The 27,308-nt window shown below is 38.7% G+C and overlaps 1 protein-coding gene across 2 annotated transcripts in view; it reads left to right on the top strand.

Moving 5' to 3' along the window:
* The first annotated feature begins 2,116 nt into the window (after nucleotides 1–2,116).
* LOC127799243 (protein LAZ1 homolog 1) overlaps nucleotides 2,117–27,308 on the top strand; it is a 29,231-nt gene continuing 4,039 nt past the window's right edge. The window contains exons 1-8 of one of the 2 annotated variants that reach the window (XM_052333083.1): nucleotides 2,117–2,293; nucleotides 9,619–10,138; nucleotides 10,464–10,520; nucleotides 11,454–11,562; nucleotides 13,015–13,199; nucleotides 13,295–13,383; nucleotides 13,755–13,837; nucleotides 13,913–14,010. In XM_052333083.1, the coding sequence (XP_052189043.1) occupies nucleotides 9,998–10,138; nucleotides 10,464–10,520; nucleotides 11,454–11,562; nucleotides 13,015–13,199; nucleotides 13,295–13,383; nucleotides 13,755–13,837; nucleotides 13,913–14,010 (762 nt within the window). In that variant the 5' untranslated portion in view covers nucleotides 2,117–2,293; nucleotides 9,619–9,997. Of the gene's footprint in view, nucleotides 2,294–9,618; nucleotides 10,139–10,463; nucleotides 10,521–11,453; nucleotides 11,563–13,014; nucleotides 13,200–13,294; nucleotides 13,384–13,754; nucleotides 14,011–27,308 lie in introns of both variants that reach the window. The other variant, XM_052333082.1, reaches the window with a different exon arrangement.

The following is a 27,308-nucleotide window of genomic DNA, read 5'->3' as shown; positions in this document are numbered from 1 at the left end:
CTATTCTACTTTATTATATAGATTATGTTTATTTTGACGCGAATCTTTATATATATAAAAGTAGAATAGTTTTGAATTCGTAGAGCCAAACAGTGAGGGGCGCTTGTGGTGGTGCGTTAACAAAAAAAAAAAAGTAGAATAGTTTGAAAAAAAAAAAAATCCCCCCAAACTTGCTTTAATAATTTGCATTTAGTATTTATTGTATTAATAATTTGTATTTAATAATTTGCATTAATAATTTAAAATTTTCAATTATTTTGAAATAATAAGTACTAATTACTGTAAAATTAATAATGAATTTTAAATATATGAGTTTTTTAATACTAATCATGGGTTTTTCAATACATTATTATGTGAATATTAAATATTTAATTAATCCGTTAATCAATCAAAAATCAATATTATTTACGAGGAATATGAATAGACACTTAAAATATTCATTAAGTCACAGAAAATTGTCCATTAAATAAAATCTTATCTTTATATAATACAATAATATATAATATCTTTATATATATAAAAGTAAGATAGTCTGAAAAAAAAAAATTTCCCCCACAACCATTAATAATTTGCATTTAGTACATATTGTATTAATAATTTGTATTAATAGTTAAAATTTTTTAATTACTTTGAAATAATAAGTATTAATTGCTGTAAAATTAATAATAGATTTTAAATACATAAGTTTTTCAATACATTATTATGTGAATATTAAATATTTAATTAATCCATCAATTAATCAAAAATAAATACTATTTATGAGAAATATGAATAGACACTTAAAGTATTAATTAAGTCAAAGAAAATTATCCATTAAATAAAATTTTATTTTTATATAATATAATAATATATAATATATTATATTAAAGTAGAATAGTTTGCAAATTTGTTTTCCCTCCAAAAATCTACCAAGCTCTTTTTGGCTCTAAAATTTATATTAAATTTTCATGGATTTTATGAGAAATATTAATAGATAACTTGAACTATTAATTAAGTAATGAAAAATTATTTATTTATTTAAAATCTTATCTTTATATTTTTATTCTATATATATAATATAATATTAAAATAGGATAGTTAGGCAAAGTATTTTGCCAAGTGTCAATCAATGGTGATTTTTTTCTTCAAAAACTTGTATTAAATCAAATGTAGTGATTAATTAATTATTAATTTTACTTTAATAATTATATTATAGTTTTGAAAATGTGATATCTTAACAAATTTATAAAAAAATATTTAAGGTTGTCAAATGGTTGGATTTTTCAATACTAATTAATATTTAGGGTATCACATTTTTAAAACTATGAAAGAAATCAAAATTCATATTCTTAAAGTTTTGTTATTATTGAAAAATTTATTCTTACTCACATTTAAGAATTTTAATTTATATTTATAATATAATAAATAAAAAATAACGAACATCTTTGAATAGATATATTATAAATTTTATAATATTTATTTATAAATAAATATAATATAATAAATAAAAAAATTTATAAATATTTTATGAAGTGACCCACTTAATGTGTTAATTATTCTTTATTACATTGAATGGTGGTATATTGAATTAAGAGTGTTCTTCATTAATATATTGAATAACGAATAATTAATTAAACTTGAATTTTGATTAAAAATTAAGTATTAAAAGAAAAAATTATAATTATCAATTTTGTTAGAATTATTTAAAATAATGAGTTTAGTCTTTTATTTTAAATTAAGCTCTCCCATGTATTGTACGGGTTTATCACTAGTGTTTTTGTTAAAACATTTTATTTATTACTAATAATACATACATCTTATTAATTTAAAATATTAAAATATTTTATTAACAAGTACTTCAAAAATATAAAATAATTTCTCAAACTCGGCCGACAGAACTGACTTCACCCCAAGTCACTCGGTTCGGATCTGACGTGGAGTCTCAGAAAGCTTACCTTGCAGCCATGTATACGTGCCAAAATGGAATTCTTCTTATTTTCCAACGTAATTAACAAAACTAGCATATAAAATCACCTGGCCGTCGCTGTCACTATGATCACAGCCGTTCAATCCCTCTTTGAAATGCTCCTTCATCAAGCGGGACTCAATGTCAACGGTCCAAGATTAGCCGTGACCTCAAATACTCACGGGTGGCGTGAACGCTCCCGAGCGAAAGCACCAGTTATCCTCCAACGTGCTTCTTCCCAACTGCCGAAGCAAAATCGACCTCTCCACCATCAGACTCTCGTCTCCCCGCGATCTGAGTCAGAAAATATCTCCCTCGATTTTCAAGCAGAATCGAGTCGAGAATCAGGTGAGAAAACCCAGCGGCTTCCATTTTTTCTTGACAGCTTCGCTCACACGTTACGTTTGTGTGATTACCATCGATTTTTCTTTTTGTTCGCTTTTGGGGGGCTTGGTACTATTCTAGGGTTTTGTAGCAATTTCCACTCTATGCGCCTTCTGGGTTTTTGCTTCTTACACCGTATGTTAATGCTTGGGGTTTGGTGATTGAGTGGGTGGATATGTGTACGTGTGCGACTGTTAGTTGGTAGATTGCTCTCCCTTTCTCTCTCTCTCCAGTTTTGGTCCAGTTTGTTGCAGAGAATCCTCCATTGCTTTAATTCTTACGATCACTCATTATATTTTCTTTTAATTTGCAGTTCGTTTTGATTTCTTTCTTTTCTTTTTTACTGTTTTGGTCGTTATGGTGTAGGAGAAGGCTGAGTGTAGCCAAACCTAGTTATGAGAGACATAGACAAGAAGAGTCATAAAAGTTGAATATAATCCTCTTCCAAACCATTTTTCTTGCCTGGAATAGTGGACGGAAACGATGTGAAGCTTGTGTAGAACGGCAATCAGAGATCTTAGCCTGTGCTGTTTGCGTTTCTGGCGTACAACAAGAAGCTGAGACTTTATTAAAAACAACATATTCATATAATGTATATATATAACATTTTATATATTTATGAATTTAGATTGTTGCCTATAGATTTATTTTTTTCATACCTAAGTCTAAACAACGCAAAATTGGGAAAAGATATAAAAAATTGTATGGAAATCTGATGCCTAGAAGGAATCCGACACTTGAAAAATGAGTAATAGAGTAAGACTTCTATTTCTCATGCAGACGGTTGAGAAACTGTAACTTGTTAGTATCATAGTCAGCAATTGGGCAAAGATTTTTCATGACCTAAGTTAACTTACTGAGTCTTTCTCATATTTCATGGTCTTCGGACTATAGTCATCTTTTTAGAAATTGCTTGGTTGAGATGCCATAGGAAAAATATTTGACTCTCTCCTTATTATCACCGACCATCAAACATGAAACGTAGAAAAGGCACATTAAGTTTGTATTTAGAAAATTATTGACAGTGCTGGCAGTTAGTGTGTCAGATCTTCAAGGATCTGACAATGATCAATTCGGAGATCTTCCTGAATTGACAACGCGATCCGATGATTCGAGAGAATGCTCGAAAAGTAAGAATTAGACTGAGAGGGAGGCCAATGAAATAGGAGAAAGAGAGAGAACAAAAGTTGGAAAGGATGTCGAAAATGTGTTTTCAATCTCTTGATAGTTCTCGCTGTGGGATGGGTTTCAATTTATACCCATTTCCTGCATACAAGTGGATTTTCCCGCCCAAGGCCAATTACAAATAGCCTAACTACCTTTTGTTATCTACTTTCTACTATTCTTCCACTTGCCTTATTACATTTTACTTAAGTGTCCTCCTAGTATGTAACAATACCCCCCTCGTGAAGCATTTCTTATCCTCAAGAAATGGTCAGTAAGCTAGCTGCTCGCAGAAATTGGCTAAGCAAATCTGGTAAGTACTCCTAGGTGCTGTCATCCCCATGTCTGTTGGACCATCTCACTAACACTTGCACAATGGGTGCACTGTGGCAGTAGATCACCCGCTTATCTATGATGGCAACTGGTTCTGGAGTGCCAAGGGCTTCCTGCACTCTTAAAGGTAGTTGAGGACTCACCCGCTACTCTCCCGCTGCTTTCTTTAACAAGGAAACATGGAACACAGGATGTATCTATGTTCCCTCCGGTAGCTGTAGTTTATAGGCCACTTTGCCAATCTTGGCTACAATTGGGAAGAGGCCGAAGTATTTCGGACTTAGTTTAGAAATGGGGCTTGTAGTCAATGATCTGAGGTGAGGACCTCTCAGCTTCAAGTACACATTCTCCCCTACATCGAATTCTCTCTCACTTTTCCTTTATCTGCCAGTTGTTTCATACGGTTCTGGGCAATTGCTAGGTTTTTCTTGAGCTGTTGTAGGACCTGTTGTCGTTGTTGCAAGTGCTCGTCTACTGCTGCTACGCTTGTGGTCCTGGGAGGGCTGGTAGCAGTGGTGGCTTTTAGCCAAAGAGAGTCTCGTAAGGGGACCTTCTGATAGCACTGTGGTGGTTGGAGTTGTACCACCACTGTGCTACTGAGAGCCATTTGTGCCATCTTTTTGGGTTCTTGAAACATAGATAGCGAAGGCAGGTTTCCAAGCATTGGTTAACTCTTTCCGTTTGCCCATATGTTTGAGGATGATAGGCAGTGGAAAGGTTTAACTTAGATCCCAAGGCCTTCCACAGGGCCTTCCACATCAAGCTGGTGAATATTTTGTCCCTATTCGAGACAATTGTTGTAGGGACTCCATGCATCTTCACCACCTGATCTAGTAGAATTCGGGCCATTTCCTGGGCAGTGTAGGGGTGAGTGAGGCTTAAAAACTGGCCAAACTTCGTGAATCGGTCCACCACAATGTCATGACCCAAGGAACAATAAAAGAGCATCATGATAATATGGTAGCAATAGTTTGTCCCGAGACTAGGGAGACGTATAATTTTGCGGCCAAGTTTTGTATCGGCTTGGATATTACTTACTTGTATTGTCTTAGTATTTCATTCTCTTGTTTGTATTTCATTTCCAGCTGGTTAGTTGTTATGGTAGAATCTGCCAGGTGTCCACGTGCTAGTATATGACAAATCAGTTAGTTAGAGTGGGTGTGATATGTTGTGGCAGCACCCACGGTTCAAGCTATATAAGCTTGATCCTTCTTCTGTAAAAGGCATGCTTGAATTAAATGATGAATTTCTAATTCTGATTCTCTCTACAATTCTCTCCCTCTCCCTCTTGTTTCTCTACTTCTCTCCCTCATTTCTCTCTACATCCTTCCCCTATTTCTGTCCAAATATCCCTCTAAACTTTTTGTTCTTAATCCCAAGCCTTTCGGATCCTTCCAAATGCCAATTTCAGCTTGTTATGAACCCTAGGTTCATGACACACAACAAGGATGCAGTTCTTCCCTTCTGAGTTCGGTAAGCCCTCTACAAAATCTATCGACATATTTTCCTATGCCTGGTTTGGGATTGGGAGTGGCTGCAGTAGTTCTGGGTAAGCAACAGTCTCGTGTTTGCACCTTTTGCACACTTCACAGGCTAGCACAAACTGCATCACTTCTTCCTTGAGCTTAGGCCAATAAAATAGTTGTTTCACCTTATGGTAGCTGTTCTGGATGCCCAAATGTCTCCCCATTGGGGATTCATGTAAAGCCTGGAGAATTTTTCTCTTCAATCCTTCATTGTTCCCTATTACAAGTCTTCCTTTACACCTGATCACCCCATTTTCGTAGGTGTATCCTTGTTTACTTCCAGGGTCTATAATCAGTTGCTCCTAGAGGCTTCTTACCTGCTCATTTTCTTCATTAACTCTTTGCTATTTCCTGGCACCTAGTAGGTATCATAGTTGTGATAGAGGCTACCATCCCTTCCTCCATACATCTAGATAGGGCATCGATTGCCACATTCTCCTTACCCTTTTTATACTGAATTACATAGTCCAAACCCATAAGCTTGGTCATCCCCTTTTTTTGTAAATGGGTGTAGAGCTTCTGTTACAATAAGTATTTTAGGCTCTCGTGGTCGGTCTTTATGATGAACCTTCTATCCTCTAAGTAATGCCGCCATTTATCCACTGCAAATATCACTGCCAATAATTCTTTTTTGTAGATGCCTAGGCTTGCATGTCTTGGGGCCAAGGCTTGGCTTATAAAGGCAGGGGGTCTCCCTTCATGCATTAGGACAACCCCTATTCCCGCCCCACTCGCATCTGTTTCAACCACAAATGGCTTGTCAAAATTTGGCAGACCTAACACTGGAGCTTCGCTCATTTTTTTCTTCAACAACTCAAAAGCATTTTGTGCCTCTGGACCCCATATAAAACTGTCCTTTTTAAGTAGATCAATCAGCGTTTTACTAATGGTTCCATATCCCTTCACAAACCCCTTGTAGTAACCTGTTTGCCCTAGGAACCCCCTCAAGGCCTTAAGTGATGTAGGCCTTGGCCAATCGGTCATGGCTGCCACTTTGTTGGAGTTGGTGTTCACTCCCTGTCCACATATTATATACCCCAAATATTCTACTTGAGTTTGTGCAAAGGCACATTTTGACCTCTTGATATACAACCTATTGAGTTTTAAAATCTCGATTGTAGTCCTTAGGTGTTTTAAGTGAAGGTCAAAGGTCTAAGCTCAGCCTTAAGTACTTCAGCCCATATCCCATAATAACCAGGGTAGGCAAAGTGGCCAACTACTTGCAGCTACCGGAAGGATCCAAAATCCATTTGATCTTTCATGTTTCCTTATTGAAGAAGACAACTTGCAAGGAGCGGGTTAATCTGGAGGTACCAGTACTACCTAGGGAGAAAGAAGCTACAAAGGAGCCAGAGGCTATAATGGAAAGAAGAGTAGTCTACCACCAAGGAGCCTCTCTCATCCAAGTGTTGGTTAGGTGGCAAGGAGGATCTTCAGGGAAGGACACCTGGGAATACCTTCCCCAATTGCTACAACAATTTCCAAGGGCAGCCAGTCTCTTGAACATTTCTTGAGGACAAGAAATTGCTGAAGGGAGGGGTATTGTCACAAGACGAAAAGGAGGCCCAATTTTGCTACGGATTTTGGTTGCTATTAATTATTTTCTTTACTGCTTTTGATTGTAATTTCCTTTTCCAGCTGGTGGTTAGTTAGATAGTACAACCAAGTGTAATGATGGATGAAATAGGACAAAATAGTTGGTTATAGGAGAGATGATCTATTGTGGTAGCACCCTAGAGAAAACTTTATAAGCTCTGGGCTCCTCCTGTAAGGGGTACCGAAAATCAACTACGAATTTGATTTCTTACTCTCTCAAACTTCTCTCTTCTCTCTTATTCTCTTCTTCAATCTCTCCCATTCTTCTTCACTGTTCTTCGGCAACCCCTTCTAATTCACACTGAATTAGAAGAGTTATTATTGTCACAACATAATTGTGACATGGATCAAGGAGTTAGTGGCAAGTTATGAGCACACAACTTGGATGAAGGAGAAGGTGACACGATTGTTAGTGCAAACTGGGAATCCTTTAGGTTATACACTTGCCAATTGTTTGGTTCCATATAAAGGTAGATTGGTGGTAGGGGATGACCAGTCATTGAAAGAAAGGATCTTGGAAGCACTCTAGTACTCACCTTTGGGAGGTCATTCTAGAGTGCGAGTGACTTATCAAAAGGTGAAACAACTCTTTTTTTTGGCCTGGGTAGAAGAAGGATGTGGTGAAATTTGTGCTATCATGTGCCATATGTCAGTAGTGCAAACAGGAGTAGGTGTCTTACCTCGGGTGGCTGCAGCCCTTGGCCATTCCTGAGTAGGTGTGGGATGGTATTTCTATGAATTTCATAGAGGGATTACCAAAATTAGAAGGTAAGGATGTTATCTTGGTGATAGTGAACTGTCTGACCAAATTTGGACATTTTATCAGCTTGACACACCCATTTACAGTTCCGGAGGTGATATGAGTATTCTTAGATTCTGTGGCTAAAATCCATGAAATACCTAAGTCTATTGTGTCTGATTGAGATAAGATTTTTACAAGTGTTTTTTGGCAAGAATTATTCAAGAAGTTGGGGGTGGGGTTGTCACCCACAAACAGATGGCCAAACGGAGAGGGTTAATCATTATGTGGTGGCATACTCATGTTGCATGTGTTTCACTAAACCTAGAAGCTGGAACAAGTGGTTGCCTAGTGCAATGGTGGTATAATTCTAGTTACCACAGTGCTATTAAGAGGAGTCCATTCGAGGCTATGTTTGGTTACAAACCCTCCCTTTTGCTTGCTTTTTCGGGTCCAAATCCTACTATGGCTGCAGTAGACAGTACTTGCAGCAGAGGCAGCAGATGTTGACCATTCTCAAGAAGGAATTAGCTATTGCCCAAAACTGTATGAAGCAAGTAACTGATAGAAAAAGAAGCGACAGGTCGTTCAATGTGGGGGACAAAGTTTATCTTAAGGTTAGATGATTTTTACAGCAACCTTATACATCTATTCCAGCTTCTAAGCTGAGTCCTAACTATTTTGGGCCTTACACTATAGTGGCCAAGGTGGGCAAAGTTGCTTATAGGTTGCAACTTCCAAAGGGAGTGAATTCTCACCCTGTATTTCATGTTTCCTTACTCAAGCAAGCTTAGGAGCCTATGGTTAATGCGAGCCAGGATCTGCCACCTGCAGCAGAAGAAATGGAAGAAGTGGTTGAACCTCAGGCTATTGTGGAGAATAGGGTCATCTACCAAGGATCACTGCCCTTAACTTAGGTCTTGGTACAATGGTCCCACCTCCATCCAGAGCACATCATTTGGGAAAATCTTCCTGACTTGTTGAAGTAATTTCCAAGGGCTGTGGGTCTACTCTAATTCTTGGGGACAAGAATTGTTTGAAGAGGGGGGAAATTGTCAAGATTCCAGGGGTAGGAAGGGAATATCAATAAATTACAGTTATAATAGTTAGTTAGATGGTAAATTACAGTTGTAACAGTTAGTTAGATGGTAGTTATGGGAAGGTTGTAAACAGTTAAGTAACTGTTAAGAGGAGACTATATATGTAACCAAAGGTGGAAGGAGAAGGGCATTGAATAACAGAATTATTCTTTTGTCTCTCTCTCTCTTTCTCTTACTCTCTCTCTCTTGTCTCTCTCTCTCTCTTCCTATTCTGTTCTATGTCCAGCATTCCATAATTGTCCAAGTCCAATTCTTGAGGGTTGACATATATATACACATAGAGGATCTAATTACATTGCTAAATCTGGAAATTTCTAGGAATCTTCAATCACCCTAATCAAAGGAGTAATCAATGAGATTTGGAAGCTGTATAATCTCCTAGCTATACATTGCCTAAAATAGGAGGATATCGGATCTTGACTGGATATAGGATCTTGACACAACATGGAAAATTCCAAACAGAAAGAAGAGTGAACTAATGTAAAGAAATCTAATTAAAAGTTTCCTAAGTTTGCAATATTGGACCTAGTATGTCCAGTTAAGTTCATGTGATTTCATATGTTTTTTTCTGTCATATTTAAAGTATAATTGATAAATGAATGGTTAATAGCCTAAATAGATTCAGAAATTGACATCCTTTAATAGGTCATAAATAGTCTTGTCTATATGATTCTGTGGATCAAGAATGGTATATTTTCTCTTGTTTGAGCTTTATTAGTATTTTCTCTAATTTCTTTGCTTGGAAATTGGCATCTATTAGTTATATGATGTCTTTTTTATCTACTTGTGATTCTAGAGATTGAACTGTTGACTTATTCATGTTCCTTGCAGGACTTGAGGTCCAGTCTTTTTCAAGCTTCTTCATGTTCCTCTTTATCAAGCTGTCAATTACTTGCGTTCACAGTATTGTTCTGTTCAAATTCAACATATCTTCAACAGATTTTTGCTAGAGGGGATTGTGCCAGCTTTCTTCTGTCATGCTATTATGCTGCTGGTGGATTCCAATCAAACTGAAGGGTGTAGTAGTATGCTGGAAAGCATCTGCAGTTGGTTCTGAAAAAAATTATGTTAATTGTACAGTAAATGCTACATATCATATCAGACACATTTGAAATCATTAATTTTTCAAGTGGTCATCGTAGTTGGAAAGAGTTTTATTTCCATTTTTTCCCTTCTAACTCTGGCGAAGTTGGCTAGCAGATCAGGCAAAATGTGGCCAGTTAACCTGTTTGTTGGGCAGACACTGCTTTACAGTTGGACAATCTGTAGTGCAAGTTTATTTGTGCTTGTTGCACTTGTGATATCTATGCATCTCATCGTTGAGCATTTATCAGCTTACAATCAACCTGAGGTTCATTCCTGCAATCCTTCTTAACTCTTGGAGTTTATTTTTCTTTGCATTAAATCTGCTGCCAAGCACTTTATTTATATCCTGGAATATTTCATATTGGACTTGTTTTATTGTTGTCAACTAATCTCTTCAATGTTCAATTATACTCTATGTTAGAACAATACTTAACACATTTTTCATATTGTATTATTAATTGGTATCGTCAACCCTTGCTTTTCATACTTTTTAACTTAGTCACTTACTACTTGACAGAAAAATGGCATTTTGTTTTTTCTGTTTGTTGACATCTAAAGTTGATAAATATGAAGTTGTTATTTAATTTCAGGAGCAGAAATTCTTAATTGGGCTCATTCTGATGGTTCCTGTTTATGCATTGGAATCGGTGAGCAAAACTCCCTGTTTTATGTCACTTTTCTTTCTTGTTTTGTGACCATTTATACAACTCTACGAAGGTTTCTTAGCTTCTCCAGAAGCAATTCCGCAGAGACGATCTACCTCTTGTCTATTGCTTGTATGTGACAAAGAGAAGTCTGGTCCTGACATACATATCATAAGTCTTCCTCCACATTGATTATATATGTGTGTATGTAGAGAGAGAGAGGACCATAAGATTTTCATATCTGCTGAATGCAAAGAAATGCATGATTGCTGTGTAAAATATACCTACCGTGGTGCCATTCCTTGGTCTGGCATTTATGATAAATTGGTCTGTTATGTTTCAACCCAGTCATGATAACAAAAATTAGTGTGCAGTGAGAGCAGTCTGAATGTTATTTCATAAGTTTTGAAGTTGGAAGCTGGACACGGTTTCCTCAATACTTTCAGCTTTGCTGCATTCTTTTGTAATTGCTAATCTTTTGTTCAGTAATTGGGTGTGTATATCCAGTGCTGTGCAGGTTATTTGTTCTGAAAGTTGAAGTATTTGATTCCCAAGTCTCTGGGCATTAAAACATGTATAAGTACTGATATGCATTCTTCTATTGTTCACCTATCAAAAATTATATTTTCTACTATCCACTTTTATTGTTCTGGAAAATGGACTTAATATGATATCGTTCAGCATGAGCTTCATTAAATTGAAGCACCTATAAGCAACAAAAAGGAGGATAACATGGACTTCTTATGATATTACAGTCTGGAATTGGATAAGGGATGTACTTGCTTGGAGTATCTCTGCCTTTGACTTTGATGCTTATGTGCTATGATATATCTTGAAAAGTTTGAAGTTGGTAAAATTGTTGATTTCTAACACATTTTGAAGTTGATAAAATTGTTGATTTCTAACACATCTTTCTATTACCTTTTTTTCTGACAGTTTTTATCACTATTGCATTCAAGTGCCGCATTCAACTATGAAGTAGTCCGGGACTGCTATGAAGCATTTGCTTTGTATTGCTTTGAGAGATATCTGATTGCTTGCTTAGGTGTGTTGAAGACCTAATAAGTATCTCTTGTCTTGATGGCTTTTGTTTTCTTCTTTGATATTGTTCTTGGTGATACTTAGAATGTGTAGAACTGGCTAAATGTGAAGAAGCAAATATGAGGTCCTTAGTTGTCCTACCTTTTTTCCAAATTGTAATTGGGCGTGGAGGAGAGTGATTTTTCAGGGTTAACAAACTTTATTAAGGCATTGCTCTTAGTTGTTGGTGATGTAAATGTGCTCATAACAAGGAATATGGTGGTGTCAATGTATTTATGTATATATTATATGATTCCAATAAGATGATGTGTCCTTCTAACAAGAAATTTAGTTTGTAATATTTATATCAAGGTATATAATATATGTACGAACAATATTATATTAGTTCTTGGTTATCATTTTGTATAAACACTCATTCATCAATTAGAGTTAATTGATATTGCATTAACTTGCAAAATAGTCATTTAGGTTTTGGTAGTATTGGTTGGTGCAGTTGAGAGGGAAACTGGAAGATATAGGCCAAAGAAATGGAATCAAGTTAAATGTTGTCTCCTATAGTACAGCAATATTGCATTAAGTTCCTTTTGATTAATTTTAGTGTGATACGGGTTTGCTCACATAAAGAGACATACTTCTCAAGTCATGGAACATATTGTTGTATTTCCATCAATTGGACTATTAAGGAAAATATACTACAGTTGCCTGGGCAATTATTTGAAAGTTTTTTAAATGTGCAACAAACATGGATATGGTAATATTCCTAATTCATCTAGTTTAGGTGAGTATTATTGCATCTTTAAAGGCCATGTGGCAAGTGAAGTGTATTTAAGGTATGATGGTCAAATTACGACCTACAACAATGGTAATAACCAATGTTTTAAAAACCGGACCGGAGAGCGAACCAGCCTATTAATTGGGTCACGGGTCAATTGGTCCGACCGGTTAGACCGGAGTGGTCCGACCGGATGATGTCATATATATATTTTATAATTAAATAATATATATTTGAAATACTAATATTCTATATATTATTAACTAATATACAACTAATATTTTATATATAATTGTTATATATGTTGTTAAAAAATTAATTAAGAATTAAAAATTTAAAAATAAGTGTGAGGGTGAAAAAAACCGGGGTCAATCCGGTTCCCGGTTCACCGGTTCGACCGGATTTTGACCGGTTTTGACCGGGTTGATGAAGATTTGATTTTTTATGTCAAACCGGACCGGATAGGCCACCGGTTCCCGGTTTTTCCGGTCCGACCGGCCGGTCCGGTCCGGTTTTTAAAACAATGGTAATAGCATATATTGTGATCATATCAGCCTTTTATTTTACTAGTTAAGCTCAGATTGTCTGTTAATGAATTTTGTTTTGCCAATTATCTTGGAAGTCTTTCTGTACTCATGATGGAACTTTGTCTAATTGTTTTTAACAATGTGCTACTATTTAAAGGTGGTGAGGAAAAAACAATTGAATTCATGGAAAGTCAAAGCCTAGTTACTTCCAGCATACCTCTACTGGAAGAAGCTTACACATCTGGAGTTGTAGAACATCCTTTCCCACTGAATTGTTTGCTAAGGGACTGGCATCTTGGTTCTGACTTCTATCACGCTGTCAAAATTGGCATTGTTCAGTATGTATGTGTACATGATATTTTAGTCCTTATGAATTGTTTACTTGTTTGAATTTAACAAATCCTTTAGATAGCCTTGCTAAAATGTTTCCTTTCCAGATGATATTGAAGATGATCTGTGCTCTGCTTGCAATGATCTTTGAATTCTTTGGAATTTATGGTGAAGGAAAATTTGAGTGGAGATACGCGTAAGATATCTTTAATTGTTCTGTCATGGTTCCCCTCCCCAAGGGCAACATCTCAAGCTTATTTGCTACAGTCTTCTATTCATTTCACTGCTTGATATTTTGATGATCATCCAGTTTGAGGGGAAGATTATTGAAAGTCTACTCAGGCTGTTGAGATTAAAATAATAATTCAAAAAAATAAAATTACCCTCTCTTTAACAGCTTAATCTCTTAAATAAGTTTGTAATTTAACAAGTTAACATGATATCAGAGCAAGTAAGGTTTTAAGTATAAATCTCACCACTGACTTGATATTTAAATTTAATTTGATTACGTGAGAGAGCATGATCTAACATGACACATGAAACTGAAGCTATGTATTTTACTTGCAGATATCCATACTTGGCAGTTGTTCTTAATTTTAGTCAGACATGGGCCTTATATTGCCTTGTGCAGTTCTATTCTGTCATCAAAAGTAAGTTGGCACCAATTAAACCTTTGGCCAAATTCTTGACATTCAAGTCAATAATATTCCTGACATGGTGGCAAGGAATCGCCGTTGCATTTCTTTTTTCAATGGGAGCCTTTAAGGGGGCACTGGCACAGGAGTTGAAAACACGGATACAAGATTATATCATCTGTATTGAGGTGCGTAGGAATGTTTCCATATTGAATGGTAGTTGGCTTATGATTATTTGTCCAGGTGTTCATGGTAATCAGTTATATTTTTCATTATTTTTATATAGAAGATTCTAAAGATGCCATACCATATGGGATAAGAGTAACTAGCCCTGGCTATGGATAGGAAATTGTCCCAAACAAAATTATTCAACTTGTCAGATAAAGATTGCAAAATCCTGCTAGATATGAAGCAATGCGTGGCAAGTATCTACTTTTATTGGTTGAAAGGTTTGTTACGGGTCATTAAGCTGTTGAGAGGTGTGTTACATGTTGGTAACACTTGCAAAGCCAAGAGTGTTATAAATATTCAAACTGTTAGATAAAGATTGCAAAATCCTGCTAGACAAGAAAATTATTCTGGTCTGAGAAGTGAATCAAAGGATGACAATTATGTAGTTTTATTAGTTAAAATGTGTGTCACAGGTCATTAAGCTGTTGAGAACAGGTACATGTTGGTAACACTGGCGAAACCAATATTGTTTTAAGTTAGAAATCCAACTCCATGTTCCTCAGTACTGCAAACATGTGTATGCCTTTACGCTCTTTGACTGAAAAATATTACCATGGATAGTCAAGCTGGTAGAAGAACTATAAGTCCCTTATATTACTGTTGTCTTTTTGTTGAGAAAAATATATTGAAGATGCAGCTCTTTAAACATGATAGGGAAACACCGTGGTATTCATAGTTGCTGAAAAAGAATTGGAAAAGCCTTGGAAATTCAACTGATTATATCTAAAGCAGAGGCTATTGCATGTCTGTCACAGAAGTGTTTTTTACGCTTTGCGACCATGGTTTAACATAAAGAGAGAATTCTTGCAACCTTCTTATACTTTTGGTATGTTCCTTGGTGGGTCAAGTCTTCTGTTTTCCTTTGTTTGCTTGCATATGGCCTTAAAAAGTAAAACAAGTTCACTTATGGCTGTGTTTCATTATGCAAAATTTGCCTCAGTTCCTCTGTATGCTAAAACTGGGTATAAATGCTAGTAGCATATTCTTGGTTGCTTTATGTCACAACCCGAACTCCAAATGAGGCAACCTGCGAGCTGTGGTCCCCACTAGGGACCTGCAAGCCTTGAAACTACAAAACATCCCTCCACGCCAACTATATAACAAATGACACATCATAAATACTTAATATCATAGCCATGAAAGGAATGTAGAGTACAATATTATCCAGTACAACAACCAGAACAAAATTATGTATAATGTCAAAAGAATACATCTTATGGTATATATATGTCATCTGTGACAAATGAACAAAACTATTAGTGTCTATATCCTATGTGTTGGTATGTACATCCTGGAGTAACTCTTTAAGGGCAATTGACGCCATGAACCCGAAAGAATGGCTGCAATTTTGGATGAACTATTAATCAAAAAAATCTAGGGAAAAAATTCATCAAGATTCCAAAAGACTTAGATGAGCAGAGAAAATATTTCTGTGATGCAAGGGAAGGGGTGATCCAAAAATATGAATAGAGGTTTCCTGATGCAACTACACAAGTACAAAGTTTGTATGTGGATGAGCAAAAGGAATTTGATGCGACATAAATAAGCATGCAATAAAAATGATGTAGAGGTATAGAGTAAATCTAGTAGAATAATAATCCAAATCAGATTAGACTAAGCCATATCGGATAATTCCTTCAGCTAACTCGATAACAAAATAAACCTAATGTCACAACCCTAGGATATTAGAAGGGTAATACTGTAATTGGGCTGCATATTGTTGTAATTCAGTTAGATCATATTGTTTTAATTCGATTAGATGCCTTGGCTGTTGCTTTGTCTGTTGAGCTTCAGTTACAATAACTGAAGAACAACCAGCTATGCCCATAAAAGGCTAGTTGTAAGGGATGGGCAATCATCCAGACAATTGAAGATTGCATCTTTTTCCTCTTTTCATGTTCTCTCTCATTTTCTCCCTCATTCTCTTTCTCGATTCTTTACCCAACTCTCTCTCTAGTTCTAATTTCTCTTGAATTTCACATGAATTAGCCTTGCCAAATCCTAAGATCTGACAATTGGTATCAGAACCAGTCAATTCTTTGGCAATTTGGGCAAAAATCTTAAGCAGTTGAATTTAGGGTTAGATTTGACATTAAGCAAGTAGTTTCGGAATTGATCGAGCCACGAGAACCAGACATAGGAAGCTCAATGGAGCCAATTGACTCTTCGAAGAAAGGGCCAACGATTCTTGGTGCAACTAATTTCCAGCTCTTCTTGGGCGTTAATTGTCGCTTAACGCTCAAGCAAATTCCGACGATCTTGGTTCTGAATTGAAGGTGAAGCAGGCCAGAAGAGAAAGGTCAGCGATTCTGGGTGCGACTTCAGGCAATAGAATAGATCTGTGCGAGCGTGGTGATAAGCATCCAATCCATTTCACATACCAAAGACGCAAGAAACAACAAGGGTAGAATAGGGAAATTGAATTTGGAGGAGGTCACTTGGTGCTTGTGCAAGTAACAGATTCCGTTAAGGAGAAGAATGGGAAGAGCTAACAACCTATAAATGGCGGAAACAAGTACAGTAGAAGGCATGGGAATTATGGAAAAGTTTTGAAGGAGAGTGTGAACCTCTTGAATATCCATTTTATCTTCATTCATCTCATTATTTTTAGCATTGTAATTCCCTAGACAAATTAGTTATGAACTCATTTCGATTTCATTCTGATTGTAAGCATCTTAATTGCAAAAATTCATTCCCAAAGTCTATTCTTCATTGTTTTCTTCACATCTTCTGGAGTAATCCCTTTCAATATCCATAATACAAATTAGAAATATTGTTTAGTAGCCTATCATTAGGTACCAGAGCAAAACGATCCTAATGGTAACCCTAACTGATCGAGTAGGAGACTTGGAGGGGCGTTTGGAAGGGTTGCACAATGGGCTTGACTCTTTGAAATCGGAGATGCGGAGGATGTAGAGCATGGAAAAAAACATGGCAATCATTATGGAACAATTCAATTTCATGAGATCGAAATGGGAGGAAGAAGAAAAGGATAGAAAGTGAAAAGGAACGATGGAACAAACCCCATCGGAATCCACTCTAAATTTTGGGGTTTTCCCTAGCGTTGAGGGGGGAAGTAGAGAGAATGGGGGTGTTTCTGATGGGAACTGGCAGCTGGATGTTCGTAATAGAAGGTTGGAGATGTTGATCTTGATCAGGGACAATCTAGATGAGTGGCTATTTAGAGCAGAATGCTATTTCGTGGTAAATCAATTAACAGAGTTGGAGAAGCTTGAAACAATAGCGTTGTGTTTCGAAGGAGGGGCCCTGGCTTGGTACCAATGGGAACAAAAGAGAAAAGGCTTTCATAATTGGGAGGAGCTGAAAATCCTCATTCGTACCCGATTTTGTTCATGACAAGAGGGATCCATAGAGGAGAGGCTCTTGGCCTTCCGGCAAGACAACTTTGTGCGTGAATACCACCTCCTCTTCAAGACATTGGCGGCACCGGTGGGAGAAGCTTCAGAGGCAATACTAGAAGGCCTCTTTATTAACAGGCTAAGGCCTGAAATCAAGGCAGAGGTTTGGGTGTTGCAGCCTGTGGGCCTATTACAAATCATGGAAACAACCCAATGAATTGAAGATAAAAATCACATACTCCAAGACCATGTTGGACCTAGACCAAACAGAGGTAAAAACTTCCCTAATCAGATATACTCTTCACCCCGCATACCTTTCACTCCAAACCCGAATCCCATCCCCAAATTTGCCACTCCTACCGGACCCAGGCCTCCAGCCCCCGGAGCAGCGGTTGTTCTATCCTTTAAAAGGCCAAGCAAAGCCAAATTGAAGGCCAAGAGAGAAAAGGGACTATGTTTTTGATGCCAAGAGAAATATTCCATTTGGCACCAGTGCAAAAAGGAGCTACATGTTATGGTGATTTATGATGAAGAGAAGGAAGAGATGCGGGAAAATGAGGTGGTCGAAGGTAGTCATGAATGGGAAGCATCGGCGACTGAAGGAGAGGTGATAATGTTGTCAATGAATTCAGTGGTGGGACTCACCCCACCCCAAACCATGAAGGTGCAAGTGCGAATTGCTAGCCAGGATGTAGTGGTTCTCACAGATAGCAAGGCAACCCATAACGTTGTGGCTGTTGATTTGGTCTAGAAATTGGGGCTGCCTAGGTTAGAGACTGCCGGCTACAGGGTGATTATGGGCACGGGATTGGTTGTGTAGGGCACTGGAGTATGTAAAGGGGTGCTACCTTCTCTTCATAACCTGGATATAGTCAAGGATTTTCTTCCTCTAGAGCTGGGCAGCTCGTATGTCATCTTGGGGATGAAATGGTTAGTGATGTTGGGCAAGATGCAAGTCAATTGAAAGCCTTTGACTATGAAATTTCAAGTGGGAGGAATGATGGTTACATTGCAAGGGGATCCGAGTTTAAGCAGAACCTTTGTCACCTTAAAAGCTATGATGAAGGCATTCAAGGGCAGTGGAGAGGGTGTGCTTCTTGAACTTAGGAGTTTGACTGTAGAATTCAGTGAGCTACAAGCCACGATACCAGGAGTTATTCAGCGAGTGCTATCAGAATTTAGTGGAGTTTTTGATGAACCAGACGGTCTGCCCTCGAAAAGGGAACGAGACCGTGCCATTAACTTGCAATTGGGTTTAGCTCCAGTAAGCGTAAGGCCTTATTGCTACCCTTATATATAGAAAAATGAAATCGAGAATTAGTATAGGAAATGCTCGTTGCAGGAATTATCAGACCCAATAATAGCCCCTTTTCTTGCTTTGTTCTACTGGTCAAGAAGAAGGATGGGGGCTAGAGATTTTGTGAAGACTACCGAGCTTTGAATAAGGTAATGGTGCCCGAAAAATTCCCCATTCTAGTGATCGATGAATTATTAGATGAGCTTCATGGGGCCACCATATTTTCAAAGTTGACTTGAAGGAAGGATACCATCAGATTCGAGTTAAGGAAGACGATGTACCGAAGATTGCATTTTGTACCCACGAAGGGCACTATGAATTCTTGGTCATGCCTTTCAAGTTGACCAATGCCCTAGCTACCTTCTAGTCCCTAATGAATGAAATCTTCAAAGAACAGTTGAGGCGATTTGTGTTGGTTTTCTTCGATGATATTCTGGTATTTAGCCGTGACATGGTGGAACATGAGTGGCAGTTGCAGTGGGTCTTGAGAGTGTTGGCTGAAAATCGACTCTATGCAAACAGGAAAAAAAATGTCATTTTGGGCAGCAAGAGGGGGAGTATCTTAGCCATGTCATATCACACAAAAGGGTGGCTGCCGACCAGTCCAAAGTTCAAGCTTTGCTCAATTGGCCAAGTCCCAAGTCATTAAAGGAATTACGGGGATTTTTGGGACTTACGGGGTATTATAGAAGGTTTGTGAAGGATTATGGGAAGTTAGCTTGGCCTCTTACAGAGAGGTTGCATAAAAACTTCTTTTGGGATGAATTCTCTGAGAAAGCTTTCCAGCAATTGAAATGGCTATGGTGTCCTTACCAGTACTTGCCTTACCCGACTTCACTAAGCCTTTTGTGGTAGAAGCGGATGCCTCAAGATCAAGTTTAGGGGGTTGTATTAATGCAAGAGCATCATCCCATTGCCTTTTATAGTCATGCCCTCAACCCTAGTGGTCGCATTAAATCTATATATGATATGAATGAGAGTTGATGGCAATAGTGTTTGTTGTCCAGAAATGGAGGCACTATTTATTGGGCTAGAAGTTTATAACACGCACGTATTAGAAGAGCTTAAAATTCTTGATGGAGTGGAGGTTGGTGAGTCCAGAGCATTAGAAATGGCTGTTGAAGTTAATGGGTTACCAGTTCGAAATCTAATATCGACTAGGGTTGGAAAACAAGGTAGCGGATGCCTTTTCTAAGGTCAGCCACTTAGCTGCCCTCTTAGCTATGATTGTCCCTATAGTGATTTAGCTAGAGCAACTAGCTAAAGAAGTTAAGGCAGACTCAGAATTGCAGAAAATAATCCAAGAAATCCAACGTCATCCCTCTACCAAACTCGACTATCAATGGATCCATAATCAACTCTTGTTCAAGGGCAGACTATATTTACCTCAAGGATCCACGTTGATCCCTTTATTTTTCCAAGAGGGATATGATGAGAGCTCCGGTGGTCATTCAGGGTTCCTAAAAACATACAAGTGAATATCAACCAATGTGTATTGGGTTGGAATGAAGAAAGATATTCATCACTATGTTAGTCAATGTGCCATTTGCCAAAAGCATAAATATCAAGCCTTGTCGCAGATCAAGTGTGGGAAGATGTAGCCATGAATTTTATTGAAGGTTTGCCCAAATTCGAAAATATGGACACTATATTTGTTGTGGTTGACAGATTGAGCAAGTATGGCCATTTCATAGGGCTCAAGCATCCTTTTAATGTCGGAAGTGTAGCCACACTTTTTGTGAAGGAAGTGATATGACTTCATGGGGTGCCTTGGTCCATTGTGTCTGACCAGGACAAGATCTTCATGAGCCACTGTTGGGAAGAACTATTCCACCTCCAAGGCACGAAGCTTTGCCGAAGTACAGCCTACCACCCCCAATCAGACAGGCAGTTTGAGGTACTAAATTGAACATTGGAAACATACCTACCTTGTTTTGCGTCTACAAAACTGAAAGCCTGGTTTAGTTGGTTGTCGTGGGATGAGTTGTGGTATAAGTAGTCTTACCATATAGCATCCAAGATCACTCCATTCTAGGTGGTTTATGGGCGCGAACCCCCGGTGTTATTGAGATTCGAAAAGGGTTCTACCCTAGTGTCAGCAGTTGAACAACAACTAGTGGAAAGGGACCAGGTACTGGAAGAACTAAAGGCCAAATTGCTACGGGCACATGCTCAGATGAAGAAGGGGGCTGATTTAAAATGGAGGGATGTTCAATTTGAAATTGATGACCTAGTTTGCTTGAAAGTCAGGCCTTATCACCTCGAGACATTAGCTTCACGTCCTAATGAAAAGTAGGCACCACAATTTTACAGATTGTTTGCTATTGAGAAGAAGATTGGACAAGTTGCTTACAAGCTTGCCCTTCCCGCGACTTGCAACATCCATCCAGTCTTCCATGTGTCCCAATTACGCAAGGCTAACGGGGTGATGTAGGCACTCACTGATATACCTAGCCAGCTCAATGAGGAACTAGAGATGTTAGTGGAGCCAGAGGCAGTACTTGGAGTAAGACTGGGAACTAGTAATAACCTTCATGGCATGGATGTACTCATACAGTGGAAAGGGATGCCACCTTTGGAAGCCACTTGGCAACCCTACAAGAAGCTACGGCAACAGTTCCCTACTTTTCACCTTGAGGACAAGGTGAGTTTTGTGGGGGGAAGTATTGATAGGCATCCAATACATTTCACATACCAAAGACTTAAGAAGCAACAAGGGCAGAATAGGGAAACTGAATTTGGAGGAGGTCACTTGGTGCATGTGCAAGCAATAGATTCCGTTAAGAGGCAGAATGGGAAGAGCTTACAACCTATAAATGGAGGGAAACAAGTTCAGTAGAAGGCATGAGAATTATGCAAAAGTTTTGAAGGAGAATGTGGACCTCTTGAATGTTCATTTTATCTTCATTCATCTCGTTATTTTCAGCATTGTAATTCCCTAGACAAATTAGTTACGAACTCATTTCAATTTCATTTTGATTGTAAGCATCTTAATTATAGAAATTCATTCCCTAAGCCTATCCTTCATTGTCTTCTTCACATCTTCTGGAGTAATCCCTTTCAATATTTGCAATACAAATTAGAAATATTGTTCAGTAGCCTATCACGTGGATCCACAGCAATTGCATCTGAGATTTTGGCAAGAAGAAAGGTGAAAAGTGGACGCAAGTTTGAGGCAACATGGGCAAACCCAAGTTGGTTGCAACTGGTGTAGGATTTCCCACACCAAATTGGGGATAGAAGGTGGCGGCTGTGCCGTCAAGATAGTTGATTAGGCCGAACAAGGTGGTTCATTCTGTTGTCAACTGGAGGTAGCAATCAGCGAAGGCATGGCAAGAGGAACAAGAATGAAGCAATTGGAAGCTCGATGGGATATGATGGAGATTGGCCTCCACCAAACTTAGGAGCAACTAGAAGGTCAATTTGAGATGGTGGAACTTGGGCTCCGTCAAACGAAGGAGGAGGTGAGTCGTGGTAGGGCTAAGAACACGGCGACTAGAGATATGATGTCAGTAGAGAAGAACGCTAAGATTACCGATGTTCGTGAGGATGTTTCTAATTTCAGGGAGGGGTTTTTCGAGTTCAGCCAGCAATTGAGTACTATTCTAAGCCTATTTTCAAGGTTGCCCGATGCGAGTTTACTAACAGATAGATTTTCCCCCGAGAGCAGTTACGACTCTAATCTTGGCAGGAGCAAGGGCTTCCACTAGAGGGGGTTATACAGGATGTTGAGGTTGGGAATACTGGCATTCGAAGGGGGCAGGTCATGTTGGTGGATCCGATGTTGTGAAAGGTGCTTTCACTACTACCATATTGTCGAAAGTCAAGGTAAATCTGACAGCGGCGTATTTTAACGACGTGACAGATGCATGGTTTTAGGGGTGGATCAACGGAAGGTCAGAATTGAGTTGGCATAAATTTGCGCAAGAATTTTGTGCTCGCTTAAGTGAAAGAGCAATGACAGACATGGTATAGGAGTTCAATAAATTGAAACAGGAAGGTGTAGTGGATGATTATCTAATCAGGTTTGAAGAATTGAAATCATTGTTAACTCTCTTACTTGACCCTGGAAAAACCCTACTTTGTGTCCAGTTTTATTAGCAGCTTGAACGATGAACTAAGGCTGACGGTGAAGATGATGCAACCAATCACCGTCAAGTAGGCTACAGAGAAAGACAAGCTCCAAGAACTTGCATTGGGAATGATTGTCAAGAAGTACACATTCTCCATGGAAGTCTAGCCTTCGTTTAGTCAACAAGTGGAAAGAAATCAAGGGACATCTCAAAATTATCCTAACTCCAACACGACTAAATCTTCTACTTTGGAAAAGAGAAGGAAGTTAAGGTTATGCTTTAAATGTGGAGACAAATTCAGTCCTGACTACCAATGTCGGAGACTGCTACTACACATGGAAGAATTAGAAGAAGGAAAGGGAGAAGGTGAAAAAAAAAGGTTGTTCTCCAGGAAGAAATCGGTGGCTGTAAGATGATGGATGGAGAAGCGTGGCAGAAATTATTACAAAAAGAGATTCCACAGGCTCAGCTACACTCGATTCAGGTTGTCGAGTTTAAAGACAAAACTAAGACGGAGGAAGAACATTCAATGGTTGCAAACACTACTACTCTTTGACTGTCCCATGAAGAAGCGCATAGGAGAAAGGAAGAAAGAAGGATAAATAAGGCAGTAAAGGCTTGTCTCGGTTGATCCACCAATCTGTAGCCAGCTTTGACACCTTGCAAACAAGAAGTCATTTAAGAAGGGGGGGGGGATTTGTCATGGCCCTAGGATATTATAGGAGTAATACTGTAATTGGGTTGCATATTGTTGTAATTCGGTTAGATGCCCTGGCTGTTGCTTTGTTTGTTGAGCTTCAATTACAATAACTGAAGAACAACCAGGTACACCCATAAAAGGCTAGCTGTAAGGGATGGGCAATCATCCAGACAATTGAAGATTGCATCTTTTCCCTCTTTTCATTTTCTCCCTCATCCTTTCTCTCGATTCTTTACCTAACTCTCTCTCTCTACTTCTAATTTCTCTTGAATTTCACCTGAATTAGCTTTGCTAGATCTTAAGATCTGACACATAAGTCATGTGTGTTGGTCGACACATGGGGTGAGCAACTCCCTTGCAAATTGGGTGGATGTAGTGCATCTATGGCTAACATTAGTTGCTGTTAGCAAAGAAATTCCTAAATAGCATACTCCCAAAATGCATAAGAAAATACAATCTATACAATAACTATATAAATAAAAGAAATTCATGCAATGTGTTAATGTTAGTTAAAAACTCTCATCAGAATTAAAGTGTAACATCTCGCATCGAGCGATAGGAAGGAGCAGAACAACTTACCCTGATAGGCATACGTGAACTTCTCAGGGGGTCACCCATCCCTGATCTTCCCCAGCTCAAGCACGTTTAACCCGGGAGTTCTTTGCCTACATTCAGCCCAAATGGTATCTAGCTAGTGTTATTTCCTTCCTTACTTATCTTCGATATATGCTACTCTTCTCTGAGCTATTGTGGTATTACATTCTCCCCCCCTCCCCCCCCTCCGAGCACATGACGTTCTCGTCATGTGACCTTACAACTGGTCCCATATCTTTTTCCCTTTGGAGGCTGCCATCCTAGAAGCCTGCCAGAAGCGGCTCTTTGTATAGGCCCTCGAGCCCCGGCGTCACTCCCCGCCCTCATTGGACCGCCTTCTCCAAGGCTCAGCTTTGATACCACCTGTAACATCCCGCATCGAGCGATATGAAGGATCAGAACAACTTACCCTGATGGGCATACGTGAATTTTCCAGGGGGGGTCACGCATCCCTAAGCTTCCTTAACTCAAGCACGCTTAACCCATGAGTTCTTTGGCTCCATTCAGGCCAAAAGGTATCTAGCTGGTGTTATTTTCTTCCTTATTTATCCTCGATATATACTACCATTTTCTGGGCTCTTGGGGTATTACACAAAGAGCATGGGTTTATAGTAATAGTAATAGCATCACATGGTATTCCAAAACAATCATATGAACAAAAGAAGGGGTTCATGCAATTATTGCCACACAATATCATGTTATACTTCTTTCCCTAGTTTCAATGAGAAAAATATGGAAATAGTTACACACAGGAAAAAAACTACCTAAATGTATATTGCAAATAACTGTATAATTAATGAAATTACTCCTATGTTTTGTCTAACAATCTAATTGTCTTTACTACGTGCCCTCTCAAGTTAGGTTATAAATATTAAGGAAGCCTAGTTTAGATTTTCACATCTTGAAATTGAGCCTTCGGTAGATCCTTGTCCACCTTCAATTTTTTTCTTTATGAAGTGTCTGTCTATTTAGGTTACTTTGAACATGTTGAGTTACTATCAATATCTGATTAGACGATGTCATGAACCTAGGGTTCATAACAGGTTTAAGAAATAATTGGGGAGGGATTGAATTGGGGAAGAAGTCATAATTGAAATAGAACTGATAATAGAAGATTGGAGGAAATGGAGCAGAAATGGGGGGAAGAAATCAGTAGAAAGGGAGAGAGTAATAGAGAGAAACGGAAGGGAGATTTAGAGAGAAATATAGAGAGGAAAATCAGAAATTCAATATCAATTTCAGCATATCCTATCCCATCCGTTTACATAGCCTTATATAGGCATAGGTAGCCCTTTAACTAATTTCTAACAGCACCCATGTGCTCCTAACAAACAACCAAATATCTCCTAATAAACTAATATAAGCCTATTACAATACTACATCTTTATTATATCTCTATCTCCATATTACCCTTCTAATCCTCCTGGGGACATGACAATTTCCCCCCCCTTGAAATGTTTCTTGTCCCCAAGAAACTTATTACCACCTAACCGTTGCTTCTTTATTCAATGCCCATCTTCACCCAGTGTTTTTTTTTTCATTTTTCCTTCTTCTTATCTTGTTTTTCACTTTTCTTTTGCCATCTCTTTTCTTTCTCCTCAACAGCAATAGCATTATGGCTTGCTGCCACACCAATGGAAACATGAATGAGCAAAACATCAAGGGTCTCGATCCCTTCAACAAAGAAGTCCTTCCCTTTCTTCCTTTCCTCTTGTTTCGCTTTATCCTTTTGCGTCCTCCATTGCTCCAGATGCGCTGTCAATCCTACAACCCCATCCTCCAACTCTTTGGGTTGCAATGTTAACTTTGCTTTGTCTTGCGTGCCCGTGCCAATGACATACATGTGGGATGTTCCAAGCAAGGTGCCCGATGCAATCCTTTGTTCCTTCTCTTTAGACTCCTTATTTTGCTGTTTCAAGAGATCAATGGCATCAGGAGTCTCAGCACTAGTGGCAGTGCTTGAGAGACTGCCAATTGATTGAGTGTCATCCTCCACTTTCTCCTTCCCAATCTTTTCTTCCATGTACTCCTCAGCCTTCTCCATAGCCAAGACCAAGGGAGTAGTATGTTTAGACCCTTTCATATCTTCAATAGGGGCCTCCTCCAGTGGAAATGCTTTTACTTGCTGGTAGCTGGAGTATACCAAGGATTTACTTTCAGCAAGGCTGTCCTCCTTCAGCTGCTCCACTTTTAGGAATTCTTCCTTGTTAAAACTCTCGCGATAATCATCGAAGTATTCAATGGGAAAGTTGTAATAATACTTCTTGATTAGTATCATTACAAACTCCTGTAGTTTCTCACGGAACATACGGCCAAATTCCTTGCACTCTTCATGAATCCCACTGTTTGTTCCTTTGTCCCTTCGGCTAGACTCATTCTCAAACTTTTCTCCCCATGTTTGATTCTTCCAGCTATATTGCTGCTTATCCTTGTTGCTGTCCACTGAAAATGCAGCCTTCTTTGGCTGCCATTGAAGCTCTATTCCAGCTGAAAATAAGGCATTCATCTGCAGCAATTGAGGCTCCAATGGTCTCCTACGTGCACTGCTTCCCAAGGCTTCACGAGCAGGACATCCCATTGAAAATGCAGCATCCTTCGGCTGCAATTGAGACCCCATAGCCGACATCTCACGAACATGACACTTGGAAGACCAAGGGATAGGGGTTCTATACATACCGCTCTTCTTCGAACAAGCTAACCAAAATTCAAAGTCGAAATTAACCCTTGTTTCCCTTTGCTCACAGCCTTAAGTAGCAACAATAACGAGCATCCACTTCTCACACAGAATCTGCAGCTTATGGCTAATGAGGGCCACCTCCCCCACTGCTTCAAGAAGTCGCCCAGACTTAATCCGCCTCAAACGAAACCCACCAAGAGCTGGGTCTGCCTCGCCTTCAATTCTTCACTCAATTAAATCAAGCAGAAGGAGTTGGAGGCCAAGACTCTACTCGATTAACTCAGTTGGAAATTTCTTTGGACTGAATCGCACTGGTCGATGTTTAGCGATTGTTCCTTAGGTTCGGTCAGACTTGTTCTCTCTAATGGAAAGCTTCGCACCCAATCAGTCGACAAATTTTGCTTAGCCTTTCGTCTCCTTCCTCCGGTTTCGCTCTACCTGCGGTCACCTCCAGTCGCGAACCTCTTGCCAATGATAACCCAACCAGTGATGCATCAACGCTTCCTTCCTTAGGTTCTGCCCAATCACCGACCAAACCACGATCGCCTGAAACCC

Source organism: Diospyros lotus, chromosome 4 (assembly GCF_014633365.1).
Source record: "Diospyros lotus cultivar Yz01 chromosome 4, ASM1463336v1, whole genome shotgun sequence".
NCBI lineage: Eukaryota > Viridiplantae > Streptophyta > Magnoliopsida > Ericales > Ebenaceae > Diospyros > Diospyros lotus.
This window is presented reverse-complemented; position numbering and strand designations above follow the sequence as displayed.